The following is a 19,679-nucleotide window of genomic DNA, read 5'->3' as shown; positions in this document are numbered from 1 at the left end:
CCGCAATCCGGTCATGGGACTGGGCACCCCTGGCTATCTGATCCATCCTTGTCTGATCCACTTCAGCCGCCTGAATGGCCCCTCTACGCCGCAAGCTATATAACTGTCTCTCTAGCCGAAAAATAAAAGCAGAAAGCTTCTCCCCCTTCCCCTGATGCATGTTTTGAAACCCCACCAGGAGCTCTATTGGGCTTCGACTCGGACCAAGAGCACTGTCCAGACCTTGCAGATAATTGACAGCTGTCGCTACAGGATAATTTAACCTGACGGTTCTGACAACGTCAGCTGCCCTCCCATTCAAACTTTCAACCATTCTCCGTCGCTTTTCATCATCGAGCACTTCCACTCATCTAACAACTGAGGGGTCCGTTCCGCCCACTTCTCATACTCCTCCTCCCCTTTATTCCAGCCAATAGGCGGAGCCTGCCATAGCTGGGACTTTGAATCTGATTTTTCCATTTATTCGTCAGAGAATTAAAGGCGGATACTACCTCAGAATTCTCACTATTCACCGGGGGACATGGACTAATTAGCCATTCCAAATCCGACCATTCTTTCCCCTCACTCCTCAGAAATAATAAAACTCTGTCTGAGAAACCTCCTCTCCCAGCTACCTCAGCGCCGGCCTGTATTAAAACGAGAGCTGCGCCCGCCATTTTATCAAACCTTCTCTCACAATCGCAACTTTAACAATATTTAACAGTGGAATTAACAATTCATCCGGAGAAGAAATATCTGCCCCACTGGTTCATTGTTCAGAGTAACCACACAACGGATTCAATCCTGAACATAGCCCCCACAATGGTAACGCTCGCTTCGCTTAGCGTCTTAACATAGGGGACGATAACCCTCTGCCGGGCCAAACTGAAGAAATCTCGTTTGGGTGGATGCTGCGCGATGTGCCCACTGTTACAAACCAGTATCCCGAAATAACAAACTGTACACAATATGCGATTGAACGATTAAGCTTTATAACTCTTACGTTGACTACATACACCTCTCGCAAATTTATAAGTTGCCACTGGCTCTCCCTTCAGGCAATAATCCAATTTTATTCAACCCCTCCGTACACCTTGTTTCTTATCTGCCTGCGGTGCTCTGCCTCACTAGGCTTGTGCACGTGACAATAAACTCGAATTAACATGATTTCAATCGAAAATATAAGAGCTATCCCATTTGCAAACAGCTAGTTTAAGTTTGCATTTCCAGTTTGTTTCAGTTGTAACTTCGTTTTTCTTCAGATTTCATCGACCGCCGACTTGCACCTGTTCATTCCTCCTCAAATAAGGAGATTAGGAAAGTAAACTTTATAAACCTTTGGCCAGCCCGCAGCTGATCCCCAAACTATAGGAATGAAATGACTGCATTTAAAAGGGTGAAGGGGTGATTTCACAGGACGCTGCCCGGGATGGCGCATTTCGGTTCCGAGGAGAGATCGGAGAGGCTGGGGGTCGGGAGCGTAGGAGGCTGAGGGGGATCTTGATAGGGGAACCTGTTGGAGGTGGAGTGGCAGAAAATTATGGAGCGGTCATCGTCATATCTGGTTAGCGTTGCAAGGAGGAGGACCTGCCCAGAAACCAGCAAACCAGTTTATAGTGGAACACGTCGACGCCACTAAGCTGGACGTGGGGGCAATTTCTTTTTTACAGGGTGCCTCGTAACTGTTTGGGTAAAGCACTCGGGTAGATAATAGAGTGATAACCCAGTCACCTGCAGAACAACGATGTCTAACGACCCTAAATGATTGGTTCACTGGACCGGATGCTTGAATCGGCAGGCCCCGCGGCACCAGGCGACAACGGCGGGACATTGGAAGAGTGGGAAGGGGTGGGGTGGGGAGTGTTCGAACCATGGGCGATCAGGAGTTCGCCCTCAGACCTGGCGTCCTGGTTGGTTAGGCTGATCGGTTTGCTGCGAATCAACTCCATCCGCCTCGTCGGTGAAGGCCTGGCGGAGCAAGGTGATGGGGGAACGCTTGAAAACCTGACGGAAGTTTTGACCGACGGAGACGTAGAGAATGGGGTTCAGGGCACTGTTGAGGGAAGCCAGGCCAATGGACATATTGTCCCAGAGCAAGGCCGCGCGATGGGTGGAGAAAGCCTGGGCTAGGCCACAAATGTGATACGGCAACCAACACAGAAAAAAGGCGGCGAGCACGACCGATATGAGGCGGATGGGCTTTCTGTACCGGGCGACTTTGCCTCTTTTCAGCTTCCAGCCGATCAGGAGGTAGCAGGATGCCATGATCAGGAAGGGGATGGCGAACGCCAAGGTCGCCCGAGTCACCTCCACTACGGCCTTGGTATGTTCCCCGAAATAAGTCCCGGTGTAGTTGAAGCTGCAGTACACCAAGCCCGTCTCCGGATAGCTGACCACCTGCCGCATCAGCAGGGTGGGCAAGCACATGAGGAAGGCAAGGCCCCAGGCCACGAGGCAGGCTGCGTGCTTACAGGCATTCCTCCGTTGCCGGTACCAGAAGGGTTGAAAGACGGCAAAACAGCGGTCGACACTGATCAGGGTCAACAGGAAGACGCTGGCGGACATGTTGAGGACGATGGCGGAGGGAAGGAGCTTACAGAGGACATTATCTCTGGGCCAGAGATAGTTGGAAGCCACGTTGCCCGATAAGAAGGGGAGGGTAAGGCAGTAAGTCAGGTCCGCTACAGCTAGGTTCAGGAAACCCACTCTGCCCTTGCCCCCCATCTTCTTGAAGCCCGAAACCCAGATGACGACCACGTTTCCGGGGACACCCAGCAAGAAGGTCAGTGTGTAGGTGACAATCGACAAGATGGAGGGTGTTGACAGTGCGATTCCGATTTCTTCGGAGGGTTCCAGATCGGGTTGGGACAAGTTGATATTCATGAGTCTGAGAAGGAAGGCTTTGTCATCTTCGTCTTCGGAGTACAGCATAGTAGGTCTGATGAGTGAGATATGAACATAGAACATAGATTCGCACAGACCAGTTCAGGCCCTTCGGCCCACATTGATGTGCCGACCCTTAAACCCTGCCTCCCACTTAAATAGAACATAGAATATATGGTGGACGTGAGTGTAGTATGGCATGGAGGGAAGGGAGAGTGAGGATGGGGGAGGTAGGAGAGAGATTGGGGAGGAAGGACAGAGACGGGAGAAGAAAGGAGAGGAGAGCCGGAGATGAAGGGAATGGGATAGAAGGGGAGAAGAAGGTGTAGGGTGAGGGAGGGATAGAAAAGCAGGGTGACGGGAAAGAGAGAAATGAAAGGCAATGTTAGAGAGAAAGAGAGGAGGTAAGGAAGGGATCCGGAGGCTACCGGGAAGTGAAGTGTGTGCAGAGAAAGAGAAAGAATTGAGAAATCAAAAGGTGAGAGAAAGGGGATTTGTGAGAGGGAGGGTAATGGGACGAGAGGGAGAAGCAGGGGTTGGGGGAAAGAGAGAACAAAAAAGCGAAGGAAAAGGGAGAGAGGGTAAGGAAAGAGGAGGGCAATGGGAAGAGACAGAGAGAATCAGGGGAGGGGGAGAGAGGGACGCGAAATAGGTGGAAGGGGAAGGGGAGAAACAGAGACAAGCAGGGAAGGAGGAGGAAAATCTGGAAGGTGAAATGAACACAGAGTGGGTACAAGGAAGTGGAGAGTCGGGGACATTAGAGGGAAGAATGGAGAGAAGGGTGCGAGACGGCCCTTCTCGCAGCGCAGTGGTCCCTCTTCATCCCGCCTCCCGTAATTATTTGACCGAAACGTGAGCAGGGGCTCAGATTGGTAAACTGCAGAGAACAGTAAGACTGGTGGAGTTGTGGACCACAAAGGAGTTGTCAAGAGAAATGGCAGGATATAGATCAGTTACAGGTATGGACAGATTAATTGCAGGTGGAATTGATTGAGATATAAAGCTTAATATGCCCTTCCGACACTTCGAGCCCCGCCGCCCAACAACGCCAGATTTTACCCTATTGCAATTTAAGGAGTTTGTACGTTCTCCCTGAGACCGCGTCTATTTTCCTCCCACAGTCCAAGGACGCACCGGTTGGTCGGTTGATTAGTCACCGCAGATTGTAATAGGATAAAATCTGGGGTTGTTGGGTGTCGCGGCTCGAAGGGTCGAAGGTCCTTCTCCGCTCTATATCACAATAAGTAAATAATTGAATAAAAAAAGTGATCTTGTGGCCCGAGTCCACAGATCATTGAAAGTGATCGTGTGGAAAGGAGTGTATACGGCTTGCATGCCTTCATCGATTGGGGCATTGTGAGTAAGAGTCAGGAAGTCATGTTTAGCAGTATAAACCTTTGACTCGACCGCATTTGAAGCAATTGGCGCTGTTCTCGTTACCCCCTTAGGGCAAGGATGAGGAGACTTTGGAGAGCGGACAGAAAGGCTGGATTAAAGGGTAGGAGCTATGGGGAGAGTCAGAGAGTCATACAGCACCGAAACAGGCCCTTCAGCCCACATTATGCCTGCTGGTTCCTATCTTAACAAGACGCATTCTCCTCTATACCAGGGGTTCCCAACCCACTGCACGGTCCAGTACTCTAAACCTTTGCTGTTCCTGTATCTGCCCAGGGTGACTTTTATATTGTTATGAATGCACCACAGCTCTGAGGGGCCGAAGGGGCGGGGGAGCCCTCTCCTTTGTGAGAATCGCAAGAGCGTTATTGGGTTGGCTCAGAGGACCCAGGAAATGAGAGAGACCTGGCCATTGTCTCCTGGAGACAACGTTTGTGGATTGGGGGATATGCTACGTGCAAGCCCTCGGGCAAAGTGGGCTGGTTGAGAGAAGGATTGCATCATCCCAACCTGATTGACATCTGAGACCCTGTGAGGAAGTATAAAAGAGGGTCTGGGGGAACAATCTCCTTCAGACGCACCAGAAGAAACGCTGGCGATCCCGTAATAGCGGGAAGCCATTCGAAGGAAGCCACGTGCGTTCGGTTCCCTTGCCAGGGAGCTGGTGGCTGGTACCACGGAAAACGACTTGGAACTAACAACGGTGAACCCACTCCCCCAACGCAACGGATTGGCCTCATAAAAGTCCCGGGCAAGTTTAAACCCGTCTCTCTTAAACCCAGAAAGCTGTAGCTTGAAAGGACAGTGACTTTTATCTTTCCATTGGACAATACAATATCCCCGAGACAAACGATAGAGCTATTGCTTAATTGATGATTATTATTACACCTGCGTTTTTCGATTGAGTATTGATGACGTATTTTATTTGAATGTCTGCATTAATCTTATTTTTGTGCCCCTTTATAAATAAAGACTTTTAAAAATAGTACCATCAGACTTCAATGGGCCTCTCTATCTTTGCTGGTAAGTGACCCAGTTACGGGATTACGTAACAATATATTGTTCATGTACGCACCTCAGCCACTTCCTCTGGCAGCTCGATCCAGACACAGACCTCCTTCAGGTGGGTAAAAGGATTCCTCAGGTTCCCATTAAACATCTCCCCTCTAAACTGAAACCTGTATCCCCTACCCTGGGTAAAACGAAAACGAGCTCCAACCTTATCTACACCGCTAAGAATTTTATAAAAACATAGAAAACCTACAGCACAATACAGGCCCTTCGCCCACAAAACTGTGTCGAAAATGTTCTTACCTGAGAAATTACATTGGGCTACCCATAGTCCTCAATTTTTCTGAGATCCATAGACCCGTCCAGGACTTTTAAAACACCCTTTCATATCTGCGTCCACCACCATTCCACGCACTCACCACTCTTCGCGTAAAAAACTTCCCCTTCATCTCCTCTGTACCTGCATCCAAGCACCTTAAAACTGTGCCCTTTCGTGCCAGCTATTTCAGCCCTGGGAAAAAGCCGCTGAGTATCCACACGATCAATGACTCTCATTATCGTATACACCTCTATCAGGTCACCTTTCATCCTCCATCGCTCGAAGGAGAAAAGGACAAGTTCACACAACCTGTTTTCATCAGCGATGCTCCCCAGTCCAGGCAACATCCTAGTAAATCTCCTCTGCACCATTTCTATGCCTTCCACGTCCTTCCTGTAGTGAGGCGACCATAACTGATCACAGTACTCCAAGTGGGGTCTCACCAGGGTCCTATATAGCTGCAACATTACCTCTCGGCTCCTGAATTCAATTCCACGATTGATGAAGACCAATACACTGCACGCCTTCTTCACTACGGAGTCAACGTGTGCCGCTGCTTTGAGTGTCCTATGGACTCGACCCGAAGATCTCTCTGATCCTCCACACTGCCAAGAGTCTTACGATTAATACTATATTTTGCCATCATATTTGATCTACCAAATGAACCACTTCACACTTACCTGGTTTGAAATCTATCTGTCACTTCTCAGCCCAGTTTTGCATACTTTTAACGTACTGCTGTAACCTCCAACAACTCACGACACTATCCACAACACCTACAACCTTTGGGTCATCCGCAATCTTCCTAACCCATCCCTCCATTTCCTCATTCAGGTCATTTATAAAGATCAGTAAGAGTAAGGGTCCCAGAGCAGATCCCTGAGGCATCCCACTGGCGACAGACCTTCAGGTAGAATATGACCCATCTACAACCACTCTTTGCCTTCTGGATCCACAAAGCAATGTCCCCTTGGATCCCATGCCTCCTTATTTTCTCGTAGCCTTACATGGGGTACCTTATCAAATGTCTTACTGAAATCCATATATGCTACCTCTACTACTCTTCCTTCATCAATGTGTATAGTCACACCCTCAAAGAATTCAATCAGGCTCGTAACGCAGGACGTGCCCTTGACAAAGTCATGCTGACAACACTTAATCACATTAAACCTCTCCAAATGTTCACAAATCCTGCCTCTCAGCATCTTCTCCATCAACTTACCAACCACTGAAGAAAGACTCACTGGTCTATTATTATTTCCTGGGCTATCTCTACTCCCTGTTTTGAACAAAGGAACAAAATCCGCAAACCTCCAATCCACCAGAACCGCTCCCGTCACCATTGGTAATGCAAGAAACATCGCCAGAGGCTCAGAAATCTCCTCCCTCCCCTCCCACAATGGCCTGGGGTACATTTTGTCCTGTCCCGGCGACTTATCCAACTTGACCTAGGCTATTCCTCTTCCCACCCTGTCTCCAGAAAAATGATAGCCTCCGCCTCTCAATTCCGTCGCATGTGCTCTCAGGATGAGGCCTTTCATTCTAGCACAAAGGAGGTGTCTTCCTTTTTTAAAGAAAGGGGCTTCCCTTCGTCCACTATCAACTCTGCCCTCCATCGCATCTCCCGGATTTCACGCACCTCTGCCCTCACCCCACCCTCCCGCCATCCCACCAGGGATAGAGTCCCCCGGCCCTCATCTATCACTCTACCAGCCTACAGATCCTCCTTAACTTCCGCCACCTCCTACGGAATCCCACCACCAGACATACCTTCTCCTCCGCCCTCACTCTCGGCTTTCTGCAGGGATCGTTCCCTACGCGACTCCCTTGTCCATTCATCCCCCCATCCCTCCCTACCGACCTCCCTCCAGGCACATCCCTGCAAACGGTAGAAGTGCTACACCTGCTCCCGGACTTCTTCCCTCACCACCATCCTAGGCCCCAGACAGTCCTTTCAGGTGAGGCACCACTTCACCTGCGAGTCAACTGGGGTGATATACAGTATCCGGTGCTCCTGATGTGGTCATTTATACATTGGGGAGACCCGCCGCAGACTGGGAGACCGTTTCGCCGAACACCCGGCGCTCAGTCGTCCAGCTGTGGTGGGGTCTCCCTGTGGCCACACACTTCAATTCCACAGACCACTCCCACTCCGACATGTCTGTCCATGGCCTCCTCTACCGTCAAGATGAGGCCACACGTTGGTCGATGGAGCAATACCTTATCTCCCGCCTAGGTAGCCTCCTACCTACCGGCATGAACATTCAACTCACAGACCTCCGTTGATACCTCTGCTTCCCCCCCCCCCCGCAGTACCCCATCCCTATCTATAATTTTAGTCTGGTTCTCTTTCTCTCTCTTTTTCACCCTTCACTGTAATCTCCCCCAACCCTACATTTCTTTCTCATTTCCCATAATTCTCCACCTCCCCCTAGCTCATTTCCCTTCAGCCTATCACTTCCTAACTCTCTACTTCATCCCTCCCTCTACTTCTTATCCCCCCCCCTCGACCGTGTCATGTTACCTCACTCCTGATGAAGGGTTTCGGCCCGAAACGTCGCCACTACCTTCTCCCATAGATGCTGTCTGGCCTGCTGAGTTCTGCCAGCTTTTTGTGTTTTTATCCAACTTGGTGCTTTCTAAAAGTTCCAGCACATTCTCTTTCTTAATATCTACATGCTCAAGCTTTTCAGTCTGCTGCAAGTCATCACTGCAACCATTAAGGCCCTTTTCCATACTTTACTGAAGTAAAGTATTCATTAAGTACCTTTGCTATTTCCTCCGGTTCCAAACACACTTTACCACTGTCACACTTGATAGGTCCTATTCTTTCACGTCTTATCCTCTTGTTCTTCACATATTTGTAGAATGCCTTGGGGGTTTCCTTAATTCTGCCCGCCAAGGCCTTCTCATGCCCCCTTCTGGATCACCTAATTTCCTTCCTAAACTCCTTCGTATTAGCCTTATAATCTTCTATATCTCTAGCATTACCTACCACTCTGAACCTTTTGTCAGCTTTTCTTTCCTTTTTGACCACATCTATTAAGCCTTTGTATACCATGGTTCCTACCATAACTTTGCTGTCTCAGTGGACCGTACCTATTCAGAACGCCACACAAATATCCCCTGAATATTTACCACACCTCTTCCGTACTTTTCCCTGAGAACATCTGTTTCCAATTTAAGCCTCCAATTTCCAGCCTGATAGCCTCATAATTCCCCTTACTCCAATTAAACGCTTTTCTAAGTTGTCTGTTCCTATCTTTCTCCAATGCTATCGTGAAGGAGACAGAATTATCATCGATATCTCCAAAATATCTCCAACTGAGAGGTCTGACACCTGCCCAGGTTAATTTCCCAGTACCAAGTCAAGTACAGCCTGTTCTCTTGTAAACGTATCTACATACACCTAATAAACTCCAGCTCATCTAAACCCCTTGCTCCAGGGAGCTGCCACTCGACATTTGGGAAATTAAAATCTCCCATCACGCCAACTCTATTATTATTACACCTTTCCAGGATCTATTTCCCTATCTGCTCCTTGATATCCCTGTTACCATTGGGCGGCCTATAAAAACAATTGTTAGTATTTGTTAGTTGTCAAAAACAAAATTTATTGACCCCTTCCTGTTCCTAAACTCCACCCAAAGGAACGCCGTAGACAATCCCTCCGGGACGCCCACCTTTTTTTGCAGCCGTGACAGTATCAGTGATCAACAGTGCCACGCCCCACCTCTTTTGCTTCCCTCCCTGTCCTTTCTGAAACATCTAAAACCCGTCACTTGAAGTATCCAATCCTGTCCTGGAGCCATCCAAGACTTTGTAATGGCCACCACATCATATCTCCTTGTACTGGTCCACGCTCTAAGCTCATTCGCTGTGTTCACAACACACCTCACAGTAAAATAGACACATCTCAAGCCTTCGGTCTGAGCGCGTCCCTTCTCTATCACCTACCTGTCCTCCCTCTCGCGCTTTCTACAAGCTTTCTCTATTTGTGAGCTAACATCCTCTTCCCCAGTCTCTTCAGTTCGGTTCCTACCCCCAACAATTCTAGTTTAAACGATCCCCAGTAGCCTTAGCAAACCTTCCCGCCGGAATATTGGTCCCCCTGGGATTCAAGTGCAATCCTTTTTATACAGGTCACACCTGCCCCAAAAGAGGTCCCAATGATCCAGATATCTGAATCCCTGCCCTCTCCTCCAATCCCTCAGCCACGCATTTATCCTTCACCTCATTCTTTTCCTATTCTCATCGTCGCGTGGCAGAGGTTACTACCTTTGCAGTCCTGCTTCTCAATTTCCTTCCCAACACCCTGTAGTCTTTTTTGAGCACCTCTTCTCTTTTCCTACCCATGTCATTGGTACCAATATGTACCGCGATCTCTGGATGTTCTCCCTCCCACTGCAGGATATCTTGGTTGCGATCCGAAACATTCCGGACCCTGCACCTGGCAGGCAAACTACCATCCGAAATTCTTTCCTGCGTCCACAGAATCGCCTGTCTGACCCCCTAACTATAGAGTCCCCTATCACTACTGCCTTCCTCTTCCTTTCCCTATACGTCTGAGCCACAGGGCCAGATACTGTGCCACAGGCACGGCCACTGCCGCTTCCCACAGGTAGGCTGTCCTCCCAACAGTACTCAAACAGGAGTACTTATTGTTAAGGGGTACAGCCACAGGTGTAGTCTCTAGTAACCGACTTTTCCCCTTACCCCTCCTGACTGTGACCCACTTGCCCGTCCCCATTGCCCCGGTGTGACCAGTTGCCTATAACTCCTTTCTATCACCTCTTCGCTCACCCTGACCAGGCGAATGTTATCGAGCTGCACCTCCAGTTCCCTAACTCGGTCCCTCAGGAGCTGCAGCTCGACACACCAGGTGCAGATATGACCGACCGTGAGGCTGTGAGACTCCAAGACCTCCCACATCTGACACCGAGCACAGAAAACTGGCCTCACACACATACTTCCTCCTTTCCGCAAATAACACAGGTAAACCTACTTAGCCTCGTCCCGTTACCACCTGTCCGTTGAGCCAATGCCCTCTCACTCCGCTGCCCGCTGGATACGGTGGTCTTCTTTCTAATCCTTTCGCGCTCTACTGGCTGACATCACGTGCCACGCAGTCTCGCTTCTCTTTTACCCTGAGTAGCAAAAACTCACTTCGCTTTTCTATGTTACTGTTGTACTATGTGGTTTCAATGCTACTTGTTGGTGTTAATGACTGAATTTCCTCAAACTGAGTTCTGTGGAACTGCTTATCAGGGCGCTATTTCTGCCCTTTATCTCAGCATTCGCTGGCAGTTCACGTACACACCCCTTGTCAGGCATGCACAGACAAGTTCCATCCAATTTCCGCACAGCTAAAACAAGTCAGCTGCCTCCCGATTATATTTAAACCCAGCTCCCATCCACAATCTTTGGTCGCTCACACGATCCTGACAGCTTCAACCGTTTGTTCCCAGCTTTCAGTGACCTTCTTACACTGTCGTATTCAGTATCGTTTCCAACTTATTTACTGGACCCTCCTGGCTATTAATTTTGCAGTTGACTTGTTAATTATCACTCACTGCAAAATCATCTCCGCTGCTTTGCTTTTGGTAGAAGCTTCCTCCTCATTTCCCAACACTCCTCTCTGTGTAAAAGTACCACGCTTCTCCTTTGAACTTCCCCTCTCTCCTTAAATACTTGTCCTCCAGCATTTGATATTTCCAGCCCCGGGAGGAGATTCTACCTGTCTGCTCTATCTTTGACTTTCTGGAATTTAAAAACTTCTATCGGGATCTACCTGGTCTTCCGGAGCTCCAGAGGAAACAACCAAGCTTCGTCCAACCTCTCAGGTCATGATAGGTACATTAGAATAGAATATTACACCCATTACATAAGCATGTCTATAGGAGGAACAGGTATGGCTGTTAACTGTTCCAGGTTGCAGGTATTATAGGTGAGATAGAGGTGGAGGACAGAGAGGAGATTGAGTTGCCTGACTGGTGAAAGATAACATCAGAGCAGGAGTCAGAGATAAAATTACAAAAGTATCTTTCTGGGTGGAGCATGGAAATAAAAAGCGAATTATCACCTCGGTGGGATTGTACCGTAGGCCGTCTAATTGTCAACCGGAATTAAAGGAACACATCTGTACGGAGATTGCGAAACGTTGCAGGAATGATAGGGTTCTCATCGTAGGTGACTTTAACTTTACAGACATCCATTGCCATGGAGCTCTGGTCTTCGATGTGGTAGAGTTTGTTGGGTTTGGTCAGGAAGGTTTCATTTAGTATATAGAAATCCCTGCCAGGGAGAGGGGGATCCTTGTCCTGGGGGGGGGGGGGGGGCAGGGCACGTGTCCAAGGAGCCCGTGTGGGCGCACTTTGAGACGAGTGATCATAATTGTAGCAATTTTAAATTAGTGATGAAAAAGGACAGGCCAGGCCCTCAAGTTGCGGTTCTAAATCGGGGATGGCAAATGTTAACAGCACTGGAGAGGGACCTGTGGCAGTCAGTCAGAGTAGGTTGGTTGCAGGTAAAATGTCCTCTGGCAGTAGTGCGGCTTTTAAAGGAGATATTTTCAGACTTCAATTTCAGGTGTTCCCGTCACTATGAAAGGCAAAGGTGGCAGGATTAAGGAATCCTAGACAACGATAGATATTGCAGCCCTCCCCAATAAAAAGATGGAGCCGTGGGTTAGGTACCGGCAGTTGCAGAAACTCGTTCCATATACTGACTAATCTCTAGGTTAAAAATGTGCCCACAGGTCACTATAAAATCTCTCCCATACTATCTTAAGCCTGTGCCCTCCAGTACTTGATTCCCCAACCCAGCATGAAAGAACTGTCTTCATCCTATTTATATCCCTTGTGGTTTTATATATCTCCATAGGGTCACTCCTCAGTCTCCTAAACTCTAACAGATAAAATCCCAACATACCCAATCTCTCTCTCCTTAACACTGACCCTCCAGTCATAGCAACATCTCCTATGTACTTTTTCCAGCCTAAAGGCATCTTTCCTACGGCAGTACGACCAAAACTGAACACAATCCTTCAAGTGTGGTCTCACCACGTCTTGGTCAGTTTTCTGTACTCGCTGGAATTCGGAAGAATGAGTGGGACCTCACAGAGGACGTATCGGGAGTAGAAAGGGCTCGATAGGGTGGACGTGGAAAGGATGTTTCCTCTGGCGGGGGGATGTCCATTTAGAACGGAGATGAAGAGGAATTCTTTAGTCAGGGAGTGGTGAATCCGGGGAATTGCTTGCCACAATCGGCCGTGGTGGCCAATTCATTTAAGGCAGAAGTGGATAGATTGATTAGTCTTGGCTTGAAGGTATGCAGGGAGAAAGCTGGAGATTGGGGCTGAGAAGGAAATGGATCACCCGATGAAATGGCGGAGCAGACATGATGGGCCAAATGGCCTAAACTTGCACCGATATCTTTTGGTCTTATGGTTAAGGTACAGACTGCTACGAGGACAAAGGATGCGGAGTGTATTCAATTAGGAAACCCAAGGAGCAAGAAAGGTGACATGAGAGAGCCTTGGTAGAGAAGATGAAGGAAAATCGATAAACATTTCACAAGCACAGCGCATAAAATGCTGGAGCAACTCAGCAGGTCAGACAGCATCTGTGGAGAGGAAATAAAGATTTGACGTTTCAGACCCAGAAACCCCTCGTCATGAGCTGGTAGTTCGGAGTGAGGGAGCAGACGATTCAATTTTATGACTGAGAAGGTACAAAATATAGTTAGCACGTTTGTAGATTACACTGAAATAGGTGTTGTCGCTGATGCTGAAGGCAGTTTTCAGTATTTTTAAGGGATTTTGATCAGCTAGGTAATGATAGACCCAGATAAATTTGGGCAAGCGCGACTTGTTCCGCTTCGGGAAGACAAATGAGTGTAGACCTTTCACAGTGAACCGTAGGGCCTTGGGAGTATTGCAGAACAGAGAGATATATGGGTACAGGTAGATGGTTCCCCCGAAAGTGATGACAAAGCTAAACTGAGCGGTAAGGAAGCATTTTACACGTTCGTCTTCATCGGTCAGAACACTAAGTGCAGGAGTTAGGACGTCACGTTACACTGTAGAAGACGTCGGTGGGACCACAGTTGGGGTGTTCTGCTCCGTTCTGGTCGCCCAGCTATAACAACGAAGTCATTAAGCCTGAGAGGGGGCAAGCGATATTCTCCAGGATGTTCTTGCGCCTGGAACGTTTGTGGTACAGTACAAATAGGGGCTGGACAGGCTGAACCTGTCTTCCGTTGAGTTACGGAGGCCGAGGTTTGACCTTACAGTGGCTTACAGCTATTTAGGACCCTGGTGAGACCCCACTCGGAGTACTGTGCTCAGCTCTGGTCGCCTCACAATAGGAAGGATATGGAAACCTCAGAAAGGGTGGAGGGAATTTAAAAGGATGTTGCCTGGATTCGGGAGCATCCCTTATGAGAACAGGTTAAATGAACTAGACCTTTTTCCCTTGGAGCATCGGAGGAATAGAGGTGAACTGCTAGAGGTGTATAAGATGATAAGAGGCATTAATCGTGTGGAGAGTCAGAGGCTTTTTCCCAGCGTGGAAATGGCTAGCACGAGAGGGCACAGTTTTAAGGTGCTTGGAAGTTTGTACAGAGGAGCTTTCCGGGGCACAGTTCTATGTTTCTATATTTCTAAAAAATCTTAGGGGTGTAGATAAGGTTGGAGGTCGTTGCCGTTTTACCCAGGGTAGGGGATACAGGTTCACGTTTAGAGAAGAGATATTTAAAGGGGACCTGAGGAATCCTTTTACCCACCTGAAAGAGGTCTGTGTATGGACCGAGCTGCCAGAGGAAGTGGTTGAGGCGGGTACATGAACGATATTTAAAAGACCCTTGGGCAGATACAGGGATAGGAAAGGTGTTGAATAGTAGACCGTGCACCTCAGATTGTGCATTTCTGGTTTAGAGGGATATGCGGCTTGTTGAGACAGGAATCCTGGCCAGCAGGTATAATGTGGGCCGAAGGGCCTGTTTCGGTGCTGTATGACTCTCTGACTCTCCCCATTGCTCCTACCCTCTAATCCAGCCTGATGGACCGTGTGTGTGTGTGTGTGTGTGTGTGTGTGTCTGGGAGAGAGAGAGAGAGAGAGAGAGAGAGAGAGAGAGAGAGAGAGAGAGAGAGAGAGAGAGAGAGAGAGAGAGAGAGAGAGAGAGAGAGAGAGAGAGAGAGAGAGAGAGAGAGAGAGAGAGAGAGAGAGAGAGAGAGAGAGAGAGAGAGAGAGAGAGAGAGAGAGAGAGAGAGAGAGAGAGAGAGAGAGAGAGTTTGTACTTTCCAAAGTGAAGTTTCGAGAGTACAAAGTTTGCATGTGCCTGTCAGATTAGAAGTTAATGTCAATAGATGTAGGGAAGAGATAATCTCATTGAGACACTGGTTAAGCAAAACAAAAGTGCACTGCAGCTATAGGCAGATGATAACAAATGGCATGCTTGTGGAATATAAGAAATGTAAGAGAATGCTGTAGAAGTAAATTAGGAGGGTTAAAACGAAGTACAGGATTGCATTAGCAGACGAGGTGAAGAAGAATCCAAAGGGATTTTGCAGATATGTTCAGAGCAATAAGATCGCAATGGAGAAAGTTAGTCCTTTGGAAGATCAGAATGGTAATCTATGCATGGAGCCAAAAGTGATGGGGGAGTCGTAAATGCATTTTGTTTTCCATTTTTTATTTACTTAGGAGACAGATAGGGTGTACAGAGAAGTAGGACTAAACAACATTAATTTCATGGACTCGAAACAGATTTTAGAGGAAGAAGTGTTTGCTGCCTTGAGGCAAATTAAGATGGATAAATCCCTGGGTTCTGAGAAGGAGTTCCCTTGGAGCCTGCGTGCGTCAGGTGCAGAAACGGAAGTGGTCCTAGCAGAGATATTTAAATTATATTCTCAGCGACAGGTAAGATGCCGGAGGACTGGCGGGTAATCAATGTTGTTCCACTGTTTAAGAAAGGCTCTAAAGATAAACCAGGAAATTATAGGCCAGTTACCTTAACATCGGTGGTGGGAAAACTACTGGAATATCACCCGTCCCATGTATCCTTTCATGGCCTGACGAATCAAGAATTTAGCATTATCTGCCTTAAATATACATAAAGGCTTGTCCTCCACAGCTGCACGTAGCAACACATCCCGCAGATTCACCATTCTCTGGCTAAAGAAATGTGTCCCCATATCTATTCTAAAAGGATGCTCCTCTATTCTGAACACGTGTCACCTGGTCTTAAACTCTCCCACAAGAGGAAAAATCGTCTCCACATCCACTGCATCAACGCCTTTCACATTTCGATAGGCGTCAATGAGGTCTTCTAAATTCTAGTGAATACTGATCTAGAGCCCAGAAACGCTCTTCATTTGACAATTCTGGAATCAATTACGCGAACCCATTAAAACTTCTCCAGTTGTAGAACATACTTTCTAAGATAAGGCATTTGATAAGGTACCCCGTGCAAGGCATATTGAGAAAGTAGGGAGGGATGGGATCCTAGGGGACCTTGCTTTGTGGATCCAGAACTGGCTTGCTCACAGAAGGCAAAGCGTGGTTCAGACGGGTTATATTCTGCATGGTGCTCGGTGACCAGCGGTGTGCCTCAGGGATCTGTTCTGGGACTCGTTCTCTTCGTGATTTTATAAGTGACCTGGATGAGGAAGTGGAGGGATGGGTTAGTAAATTTGCTTATGACGCAATAGTTGGAGGTGTTGAGGATAGGGTGGAGGGCTGTCAGATGTTACAGCAAATCATCGATAGGATGCAAAACTGGGCTGAGCAGTGGCAGATGGAGTTCAACCCAGATAAGTGTGAGGTGGTTCATTTTGGTAGCTCAAATATGATCCCAGAATATAGTATTAATGGTAAGATTTTTGGCAGTGTGGAGGATAAGAGGGATCTAGGGGTCCGAGTCCATAGGACACTCAAAACTGCTGCAGGTTGACTATGTGGGTAAGAAGGCGTATAATGCATTGGCCTTCATCAACCGTGGGATTGAGTTTAAGAGTCAAGAGGTAATGTTTCAGCTATATAGGACCCTGGTCAGACCCCACTTGGAGTACTGTGCTCAGTTCTGGTCACCTCACTAGAGGAAGGATGTGAAAACCATAGAAGAGGATATTTACAAGGATGCTGCCTGGACTGTGGAGCATGCCTTATCGGAATAAATTGATTGAACTTGGCCTTTTCTCCCTGGAGCGGCGGAAGATGAGAGGTGACCTGAGAGGTGTCTAAGATGATGAGAGGGATTGATTGTGTGGATAGTCAGAGGCTTTTTCCCAGGGTTGCAATGGCTAACATGAGAGGGCACAGTGTTAAGGTGCTTGGAAGTAGGTACAGGGATGTCAGGCGTAAGTTTTCGACGCAGGAAGTAGTGAGTGTGAGGAATTGGCTGCCAGCAACGGTAGTGGAGGCGGATACGGTGGGGTCTTTTCAGGGACTCCAGGATAGGTAGATGGAGCTTAGCGAAATAGAGGGCTGTAGGTAACCATTAACCCTGCCAGTGTTCTTTTCCAATCAATTCTGGCGAACTCCTCTCTCATACCACTGTAATTCCCCTGTTGTTATACTGTTATACTGATATATCTGTCATTAGCTTCTCCTTCTCAAATTTCAGGAAAAATTAGATCAGATTATGATCTCTTACCCCTAAAGGTTTTTTTTTTACTTTAAACTCTGTCAATTCCAGGTAACTGCACAACAATCAATCCAGAACAGCTGATCCCCTATTGGGCTTAACCATGACCTGAACAAAAAATCCATCTTAAAGCCATTCTTGAAATTTACCTCTTGGGATCTATAACCAATCTGATATCCCGAATCTACCTGCATATTGACATCCCCCATGACTACCGTACCATTTCCCTTTTGGCATGCATTTTCAATTTCCCGTTGTAATTTGTAGACTACATCCTTACTACTTTTTGGGGGTTGTATACAAGTACAATCAGGGTGTTTGTTTTTACCTTTGTAGTTCCTTAGTTCTAAGGATGATTTTACAGCTTCCGACCTTATGTCATCTCGTTCTAAAGGTTTGATTTCATTATTAACTAAAAGAGCAATGCCACACCCGCTGCCCTGCTGTCTACTTTTTAATTGTATGTGTATCCTTGGACTTTAAGCTGCCAGCCATAATCTTCTTTCAGCCATGATGCAGTGATGCCTACAACATCATACATGCCAATGTGTAACTGTGCTACAAGTTCATCTACCCTATTCCGCATACTGCATACATTCAAATACAACACCTTCAGTCCCGTATTTACGCTTATCAATTTTGTCCGCCTTTCACATTGTAACTCATCCCGCTCACTGCAATTTTACCCTATCATCAGCCTCTCATTGCTGGAAGTCTCACTCTACATTGACTTTGTTTGCAAACCAACTACCTCATCCTCAGCCCCATCGTCCCGGTTCCCATTTCCCTGCAAAATTAGTTTAAACCCTCCCGAATAACTTTAGCCAACGAGTCCTCAGGAAATTGAACTTCCTCGGGTTCGGGTGTAAACGTCCCTTTTGTACAGGTAGCACCTTGCCCAGAAGAGATCCCAGTAATTCACAAATCTGAACGCCTGCCCCGTGTGCCATTTCCTCATCTACGCGATGGAAAGATTGAATTGGTAGCGTAAGTGGTGTATGCAAGGTCGATTTCAACGTTTAAGAGAAGTTTGGATAGGTAATGTGTATGAATGGCAGGCATATGAGGGCTATGGTTCCGGTGGAGGTGGGTGAGAGCAGGCAGTTTAAATGGCTCGACACGGACTAGATGGGCTGAAGGGCCTGTTTCAGTGCTGTACTTCTCTCTGACTCTTTGAAATGGATTTCAGGTGGGAGGTCAGTTAAAATAGATGTGCGGTGTAACATTTTTTACACAGCGAGTGGCGGGTGGATGAGGAGGCCACTGAAACACCGGACATTAGAAAGAAGTCGACTTGCCATATGGCATGTTGCCATAGAGTCTGTTTGGTTCACCAGTTCTGAACGGCCTGCTCTCATGTGTAGAGGCAGCCTGTCTCTTATCTCTACATGCAGACTCTTCCTCTCCGTGTAAATTACCTTTAAATTTTTAAAAGCTTTCAAAGCTTCCGAGCGTTCCGCTCCATATCGTTCCCTTTTCCTGTCACCCTCTTTCGTGCGTTCTACCCCCTTAGACCCCGACTCCTGTATTCCTCCCGGGACCCATTTTTCGCACGATGGACCCTACTGTCCCTGGAATTGCAGCTCACCTTCCCCGGAATCTCCGACTCAGTTTGCCCTCTTGAGCAGTGCGGAACAGAACTGCGATCGCTAACTGTAGCGACGTCAAGCAACTGCTCTTGAACTGGAACGGTGCAGCGACCCACGGTGGGACTGTCAGCGGACCCGGGGAGACCTGAAAAGGCGACGTGCGGCGTACCTGAACGCGGGTCTGGTACGGGTTCGGAGTGCTGACTGGGTTATAGATGATAGATTGCTGATCGATGGGGTCAGAGTATGATTCACACTCCGCCGGTCCAATCAGCTCAGTGAGAGGAAGCTGGACCGATGACACGAGGAGAAACAGAGAGGAAACGCAGTGGGGAACCGCAGAACTATGTCAGTTCAAAACCACCTTTTTTTTCTTACAAGCCATGTACTGCTGCCTTGATTGGCCAGGGCCTGAAGGGGTACAAGGAAAAGACAGGAGTTTGGGGCTGAGAGGGAAATTTTCTCAGTCAAATGGATTTATTCTGCTCCTAGATCTTACGGGCTTATCATGACCAGTATGTGCAATGGGACAGCGTAAAAGAGCTTCGCTCTGTATCTGATCCTTGAGCTTTCCTTTAATCGAAATACAGCTCATTACAAAGATAAAACCCAAAATCTTACACCACTGGAATTTATTCTGCCACTCGTTCAATATACTTGCAAGTTGGGCGGGATCCAGGTTGACTTGGTAGTGCGGAGTAAGAATGGGCTTGTCCATTGGCTCTTCTGGAGAGGCGATTTTCTGGCTAATTTCTGCAACGATCAGTGCTGGGGCCTCTGCTGTTTGTGCGATGTATAGATGAAGAATGAAATGTTAGACAGGTGGCTTCACATACAAAATACCGGAGGAACTCAGC

General features: G+C 47.8%; 1 protein-coding gene across 1 annotated transcript; it reads right to left on the bottom strand.

Annotated features, from left to right (window-relative positions):
• Nucleotides 1-957: 957 nt before the first annotated feature.
• On the bottom strand, nt 958-19,103 carry LOC132380557 (C3a anaphylatoxin chemotactic receptor-like). The gene is made up of 2 exons (XM_059949456.1): nt 18,822-19,103; nt 958-2,917 (listed from the first exon to the last, which is right to left on the bottom strand). The coding sequence occupies exon 2, from the start codon at nt 2,908-2,910 to the stop codon at nt 1,873-1,875; it is 1,038 nt and encodes a 345-aa protein (XP_059805439.1). The 5' UTR covers nt 2,911-2,917; nt 18,822-19,103; the 3' UTR covers nt 958-1,872.
• Between the last annotated feature and the right edge of the window lie 576 nt (nt 19,104-19,679).

This window comes from Hypanus sabinus, chromosome 24 (assembly GCF_030144855.1).
Source record: "Hypanus sabinus isolate sHypSab1 chromosome 24, sHypSab1.hap1, whole genome shotgun sequence".
Lineage (NCBI taxonomy): Eukaryota > Metazoa > Chordata > Chondrichthyes > Myliobatiformes > Dasyatidae > Hypanus > Hypanus sabinus.
Note: the sequence above shows the minus strand (reverse complement) of the source record. Positions and strands in the feature narration are given on the sequence as shown.